Source organism: Myotis myotis, unplaced genomic scaffold (genome assembly GCF_014108235.1).
Source record: "Myotis myotis isolate mMyoMyo1 unplaced genomic scaffold, mMyoMyo1.p scaffold_m19_p_10, whole genome shotgun sequence".
Taxonomy (NCBI): Eukaryota; Metazoa; Chordata; class Mammalia; order Chiroptera; family Vespertilionidae; genus Myotis; species Myotis myotis.
In genome coordinates, this window is record NW_023416314.1 from 41866933 (window position 1) to 41874880 (window position 7948).

Below are 7948 nucleotides of genomic sequence, written 5' to 3' on the forward strand. Positions count from 1 at the left end.
ATCCTGCATATCAGATATTTACCTTACGATTCATAACAGTAGAAAAATTTACAGTTATGAAGTAGCAACGAAAATAATTTTATGGTTAGGGGTCACCACAACGTGAGGAACTGTATTAAAGGGTCGCGGCATTAGGAAGGTTGAGAACCACTGATTTAGATTGATGTGCCCTTTAACAAACTCCATTATCAAGATACGGTTGGGAGATAATGGTGATGCAGGCTGGATATTTAACTTGGCAATCTAAGGTGTGCTTAATTCACCTTAAAAAAATGTGGAGCCACCTATGATCAGATGTGTTTGTGTTGGAAAGTTTGTCTCAAATATGAGAACAAGAGTTGAATGGGATAGAGGCACAATTTATTTGGGAAGCCCTTTTGCAAACTATGTAAAATAAAATAGAGATCTGAGCAAAGGCCTAGAGATGGGGAAAACAAAAAGAGAAGGCAGAACATGTTTTGGTTGATCCAGATGAGTTTGGACCAAATATAAGTAGTTTCTTTTGGAGAGGGAATCATAAGCAATCTAGGGCAGGAATACTGAGGTTGAAGATCACTTGACATAGATGTTCAGTGACCTCCTTGTCAAACCTGGCTTGCTGGTATCCCGACACCTCTGCAGAGACAAAGGCAGTTCGGAGGTCATTGGGAAATAAGACAGGATGAGTGGCTGAGGAGGGGGAGGCAACAAAGGAGGTGTTAGTGTCCAGAGAGAGCCATCAACAGTCAGTGGCTCCCTATCATGCCATCCTCAGAGGACAGAGGGTCAGAGGGGCTGAGTTTCTTCCACCATCATCAAAACCAGGATTGAAGAAAGGCCGTAGGGGCCCAGTGAAGGCGCATCCTGAGAAGGTGTAGATGAGTGAGCCGTGGTCAGTGATGTTGTAGAAGGAGACAGTACGGGCCTCATAGTCCAGGAAGATCCCAATTTGGCCCGGAGGCACCGAGAGGTGGAGTGGAGTCTGCGGGCAGGTGCCAGCCTCATATTTTTCTTTCTTCCACAGCCAAATTGTCCAGAAGCCATTCATGGGGCTGAGTATAAAATGCCCCTTCCTCTGCACAGAGTCTCTACAAACACCCAGGTCCCAGGCCTCCTTTCCCGTCACATCTACCTCCCAGTAACGTTTTCCAGAGTCGAAGCACTGGGTACCCAGGACCATAGGATAAGTATCAAATCTCTCCTCTTTTTCAGGCACCTTCTGCTGGGTGTCTCCAAGCCTCACTTGTCTCTTGTCCTCTGAAATGATAAGCCACGGATTGGCTGTGTGTGGATCCAGAGTGATGTGTACTGCAGAGAGAGGACCACAGTTAGGCTGGGAGAGTGTGTGTGGGGAGTAACTAACCCTGTCTCTGTGGTTGGGGGGATGATGGGGTGAGCCTGAACATCACTGTGTGAGGAAATGACCCCCCCCCCCCCCAAGCCAGCTCCAGCCCTTGTCCGGACTATTGAGGGAACCACTTTCCCTAGCTCTGTTCCTGCCCCACCTGCTTTGATCCAACATCTCTCCCCAACCCTGGACCTAGTCACACTCTTGTCATCCTGCTCCTGTTCATAGGCTGGTTCTGTACTCCTGGAGCTTGCCTCACCTCCACACATCCTCAGCATACTCTTCAGCCCTGGCACAAGGCACACACTCCTCAGGTCTGGGGAGGTGATGTCCAGCTCTCCAAGTTTCCAGGATTCACTCCTGGGGGAAACAGAGTTAGACACCTCATCTTTAACTCCTCCCCCACCTTCCCCGAACCCCAATGCGATAACCTCTCTTGCAGATGACTGATAACTTAAACACAAATTTACAAACACATGCTATATTAGAATATCTGGGGGTGAGAGACAAAAGGAGGCAGGATTTATACCCTATCCAGGCCTCCCCATCACATGGGCCTCTGGAGCATGTACAGAGTCTGTATCTCCTCTCCAAGCCCGAGGTCACCACAAAAGCACTTCCGGTTTCATTTTACAGGCAGGGATCTACGCGGAATCATTTTCTAAGGAACGTCAAGGAGCTTCACCCATGCCGTGGGTCCTACTCATGGCTCTTTCTGGGAGGTGTGTGGCTAGTTAGTTTTTAAAAGAAGTCCCATCAGCCTGTAGACCCAGAACCTCCCAGAATTTCCCTGTTTGTCAGGGCTTCATTTTGTGAAGATGTTACAGTCCAATTACTTTGGACAACTCACCAACTGAGATGCCCAAGAATTAGCCCTGGGAGACCAGAAAATATTTCATGGAGGATTGTATCTCTGAGAATAGGAAGGTGCATGGGGAAGACTTCAGTGCATGTTTCTCTAACTCAATAATCATTAATGCAGGTAAATACACCTCCTGCCACCCCTTCCTCCAACAAAGAAAACCTCTCCTTACCTTTCCAGGACACTTTTCACCTCCTGAGGAAAAAAGAGACAGAGAGTAAGTTCCAGAATCACTGGTTGAACGACTGAGACGTCAGTCCCGTGGGTGATGCGATGCCACCCTGAGGTCCTTAGGACACTGCTCTGTCCAGTTCCTCTGGGCCATGGCCCGAAAGACGTCTCTGACCAACTTGGAATGGAGGGATGTGTGGACGCTCGTGGGTAACCAGAAACCCACAAATAACCGTATGTAACCTATAGCCACGAAGACGATCAAACAAGTTAGAAAGACTAGACTCTTGGGGCGAGGAAGTGGGTGGCGAGAGTGGAAAGAAGCAAATAGCCCCACCTGGCAGAGGCCCAGAGACAGTCACAGGGAAAGAATAGCCAAGTCAGGATGCACAGAAGCTGCTCTGTCTCATTTGTGGGCTTGAGCTGTTTGGAGAGAAAAGGCTGGTTAAAGCTCTGTCCTGTGCTGTCGTTAATGTTGCTCCCTCACGTATGTGAAATCAGATCACCTGAGAATATTCTGTTGCTGAGGTTGGGAGCCTGTATCTGGTCCTGGCAGGCTCCTCAGTGCTCCAAAAGTGCATTAGAAGGTTGGCAAACAAATCACTGGTGGATATGAGATAATTTTAAATAGCATATACACTGATGACTTAAAAAAACAGTTATGTACTTCTTTTAATCTTAGCTCTTTCTCATACTACTCGGGTGAACTGGGTCAAGTTACTTAGCTTTTGTCTCTCACTAACTCTCTTAACATCTCTGTGCCTTAGTGTTCTCATCTAGAAAATGGAATAATAGAACCACCTCCTCACAATGTCAGGAGGGATTCAATGCCTGGCATGTAATATGTGCTATTTAAGAATACGCAGTTATTCTTATGAAATAGAAAAAGTATCAGCAACAACATCAACATGATTTCTTGCCTATTATTGGTTAGGACAAATTTCCTTTTAAACTAAATTTATTCTGGCAAAAGTGTGAGACAATTTAAAGAAAAATAACATGTTAAGATCACTTAGGTAGTTCATAGAAGTAGCAGAAAGTATAAAGGAGACACAATTATGACCCAAGTTTGGGGAATTCTTGTTTCTTAGTCCATCTCCTTTCCCTTATTTTTCACAAATGGATAAATTAGGTCCAGGAAAGGAAAAAATGACTTAACCTAGAGTGGTAGAGAGGACTGGTGACAGGGCTGGGGCTGGGCTACTGTCTCTTAATTTTCAGTTCAATATTTTTAGTTTTTAGGAAAACTTTCCCATGGCCAGATATTCATCAAAAAGCCTTGGTGGATTCTCATTTAATTCTCACAAAAATTCTTTGAGATATGTAATACAATATCCATTTAACATATGAGAAACCTGATTAAGGACCTTTCTCAAGGTCATGAACCTGGTGCATGTTAGAGCAGGCAGTTATCAGAGACGTTCATTTAAAAAAAATTGCTGCATGGATTACTCCCTCCTAAGTCTGTATCTTTCCATGCCTTGAATGCAAACCACTCATGGGTCTGAATTCCAGTTTGTTTTATTAAAAAAAAAAAAAAATTCCAGGGACCAGGTTTCTGTTTGCTCTGACGATAGCCCCAAGGAGCTCTGGCTTTTGTTCGGTTCCTCCTTGAGAGCAGAGTGGGAGCCTCTCCCGTCTCACCTGCAGCAGCTCCAGCTCCGAGCCCCGGCTTCTCCTCTCCAGCTCGGAGACCAGCTCCTGCAGGGCCTGGCAGCGCTGGGCCAGCTTGGCCTCCGTCTCCCCCAGGATTCTCAGCTGTTCCCTCTCTTCCTTCTCTAGCTTCTGCAGTTGCCTCTGTTTCTCCTCAGCCAGGAAGTTTTTCTGCTGCTCAAACTCTGCGTGGATCCTCAACTTGTGTGTCTCAACCTTCTCCTTTGGTGTCATTGGAAAGAGAGAGGTGGGTTTTTTTAAAAATCAAAACCTCCCAAGCTTGGAGAATTGAGGTGTCCATACCCACTTCTACTCCCTGCCGACTTACCACTCTGGCTCTGTCCGGGAAGAAACACACACACACACACACACACACACACACACACACACACCAGTTGCCTTAGAACAGTGATGGCGAACCTATGACACGCGTGTCAGAGGTGACACGAGAACTCATTTTTTTGGTTGATTTTTCTTTGTTAAATGGCATTTAAATATATAAAATAAATATCAAAAATATAAATCTTTGTTTTACTATGGTTGCAAATATCAAAAAATTTCTATTTGTGACACGGCACCAGAGTTAAGTTAGGGTTTTTCAAAATGCTGACACGCTGAGCTCAGAAGGTTCGCCATCCCTGCCCTAGAGTAACAGCTGCATCAGCCCACGGAATCAGGGACTCTCCTCAACTTCTTTTAAAACCCGACCAGCACTCAAATGTGTCCTTTCATCTTCATATCTCAGTGTTACTGAGGAGTAACACCTGTCCCCACTCAAACCTCACAAAGACGGGTCCACAACACCAATTCTTAAGTCCTGGGGCAAGAAAGTCTTTGTGCTGTACTTCGCTCGCCCTCTTGTATTAGTGACTAGAGCAGTGGTTCTCAACCTTCCTAACGCCGCGACCCTTTAATACAGTTCCTCATGTTGTGGTGACCCCCAATTTCAATGTTACAAATTGAACATAATTAAAGCATAGTGATTAATCACAAAAACAATATGTAATTATATATGTGTTTTCCGATGGTCTTGGGAGACCCCTGTGAAAGGGTCATTCAACTTCCAAAGGGGTCGTGACCCACAGGTTGAGAACCGCTGGACTAGAGGGTTACCAATGACACAAGATGACCCCTTCTGCCACCACAGCTTGATTCACCCTCCCTACTTCCTAAATCTTCCTCTTTTGGTATCTATTGGCCACGAGTTCCTTCCACTCCACTCCTGACCCACCTCCATATCACCAGTGCAGAATAAGCTTTAGTTCCTCATTCTACTTTGGACCAGTGATCTGGACACAGTCAGGCAATCACCTGGTCAGACTGGTTTTCCTACCTCAGGCCTTGGTGGTTCCCTCAAGTTTGTTCCTCACAGCCCCTGTCATTTCCTGACAGGCGTATCCGTCTCTCTCCTGGGATAGCTCTGTCCCAGATGCTAAGGTATTGGTGTGGTCAACCCCTAAGACTGAGCAGGAACTTTAGGGTATGGCTTTTTCCTCAGCATCTCTTAAGACTCTCAATTTTTGTGTCTGATTGGGAGCTCTCTTTGAGCTCCATGCTGTTTATTTCCCTCTACCAGGGAGCCTAGAGGACTGTTGGTTCTTGAAGAGTGACATACGCTGACCCTATCACTCTTCAGACAGGCAGTGATATGGTTAGGGTTTCCTTGAGGCTAGGCCCCTGGACCCTGTCTAGGCTTTTGATCTAAGATGCCTTTGGGGAATGTGACTCTTGCCTTCCAGGCTGCTCTCTTCGTTACAACATCCATTTCCAACTTCTCAGCCAATTCTTGCTCTTTTCTCAGTTTCTTTAATGCCACCTGGAGCTTCTCCTGCAGAGAAAGATAGCAGGGTAATGTCCAAGCAGACCAAGAAGGAGGTGGGGGAAGATCATATGGGTTCTCAGAAAAGCCTGAGGGTAGAAAAGGAGGGAGGACTAGAGTCCTATTGGGGTTCAAATTTTTGTGACATTTTTTGGAAAAAGCCTCATGTTTCTTAAGAAAGCGCCACACTGTTCGGGTGGCAGGGGTGAGGGCAGTACTCATTCTTAATTAACCAGGAAACCACAAGGAAACAAGATCTTTGCAGCATTTTCCCATAGCATCTTCCCTGCTCCTGGGAATAATAAAGTTCTGATGAGTCTTAAATTAGACAAGAAGGTGGGGAACGCTCTCCCTTTCTCCAGTCCCCCACCTCTACAGGGGACTCTCTCCCATCCCATCTCCTTTCTATCTGTTCATGCCTCCGTGCCAAGACCTCACCTGGTACTCCTGGGCAGCCTCCTCAAGCGGGACCACAGGATGGTCACGGTGTTTCCGAGACTGGGAACACACCAGGCAAAGAGCCTTCTCATCTCTCTCACAGAACAGGAGAAGTCTCTCTCCATGCACCCCACATTGCTCCTTCTGTGTGCCCTCCTTAGCATTTTGGCTGATTTGCCTTAGGTTGTCCACCATATTGGCTAGCTGGAGATTGGGCCGGAAGTTCTTGAGCAGGAATTGCTTCCTGCACACAGGACAGGTGCCGCCCCCAGCTTTGGCGACCTGAGAGATGCATTCATGGCAGAAGCTGTGGCCACATTCAATGCTCACAGGCTCCACTGTGGGATCCAGGCAGATGGGGCATGTGACCTCCTCCCACATCATTGCCAAGGGCTTTGCTGAGGCCATGGCGGGTTTGTTCCTAGTAAGCAGCACGGTGGAGATCTTAAGGCGACCTAGTAGGGGGAGGAGAAAAGTTAGGGAGAAGACGAGAAAGGGTGTGTGGGGAAAACAAAACAACTCAAAGAAAGATATGAGGGAGAGTGAACTGGAGGGGTTAAAACAAGACAAGAACATTAACCTGAATAACAAGACCTTTTCCTCCATAGTCTGTCTGATTCAGTCAGACAGAAGGGGGTAACTGAGTCCCAACCCCCAAACTAGGTATGTGCCCTGCCCAGAATTGAACTCACAACCTTTGGTGTATGGGAGGACACTCCAACCAACTGAGCTACACTGGGCGGGGCTATTCTTATATATTCTTTTAAATATGTATGTGTATCTGTGCGTGTGTATGTGTGTGTGTATATATATATAAAATCAGCATACCCTGGGCTCTTCTCTCAGCTACTCTGAACTTGGCAGCTGTTTTCATCTCCTCCATCCTAACCCTGGCCCTCTCTCTTCCAGAGGAGTACTTTTTTTGAGAGAGAGAGCGAGCCCAATGTCTGGGGATCGGTTGCCATCCATAGGCGCCTGTTCGGGGGATCGAACCCACAACCTTTTGGGGCACCAACCTTTCAGTGCACGGGACTATGCTCCAACCAGCGAGCCACACGGGCCAGGGCTAGAGGCGGGGATGAGAGACTCAGGATCGCAGACCTCCCCCACACTGGATTCCTCGGGACTACCCTCCAGCTGGGTTTCCGGCTTCCGTTCTGTTTTTCTCCCCCGCCCCGCCCCCCGCCCCCACCCCCAGCTTTAGCCGGCCCTTGTCCCAGCTCAGGTGCCCGCAGCAGGGCAGCCCGAGCTCCTTCCACGTTACTTGGAAGTCACGTTCACAGCCCAGGCTCCTCCCAGGAAGACCTGCTGCGGAGAGGGGGAGACTGACCCCCAAGGCTCTAGGGTGGGAACTGGAAGAAAGGGGATCTTCAGACCTGGGCAGGGGTACCTAGGGCCAGCCTGTTCACTCACCTTTTCCGGGCACTCAGGGGGCGGCAGCCGGCTTTCTATTCCACTTTCGATTTTCTGTAAGAGGCAAGTCTAAGGGAGGCGGGCCAGGGGAGAGAGTGGGAGGAGCGAGAGGAGGAGAGGAAACCCAAGGGGCGGGCGAGGCGGGAGAAGGGCGAGCGGAGGTGGAGTTGATAGTCCCCGGGTCGGAAGCTGCATACGTCTGGGCTGGTGCTGCTTGGAGGCTGGGTCAGAGTGAAAGCTCGCTGCCTTTGCTTCCTGCTTTGTG

At 48.1% G+C, this 7948-nt stretch overlaps 1 protein-coding gene across 2 annotated transcripts; it reads right to left on the bottom strand.

The window, feature by feature from the left end:
• Positions 1 to 338: 338 nt before the first annotated feature.
• TRIM21 (tripartite motif containing 21) lies at positions 339 to 7767 on the bottom strand. Of its 2 annotated transcripts, none has more exons than XM_036325192.1 (7): positions 7684 to 7767; positions 6601 to 6725; positions 5746 to 5841; positions 4005 to 4235; positions 2362 to 2384; positions 1587 to 1687; positions 339 to 1287 (listed from the first exon to the last, which is right to left on the bottom strand). In XM_036325192.1, the coding sequence occupies exons 2-7, from the start codon at positions 6676 to 6678 to the stop codon at positions 740 to 742; spliced, it is 1077 nt and encodes a 358-aa protein (XP_036181085.1). In that variant the 5' UTR covers positions 6679 to 6725; positions 7684 to 7767; the 3' UTR covers positions 339 to 739. The 2 variants fall into 2 exon arrangements, with proteins under 2 accessions (XP_036181085.1, XP_036181084.1); XM_036325191.1 differs by having other exon boundaries at positions 6271 to 6725.
• Positions 7768 to 7948: the final 181 nt, after the last annotated feature.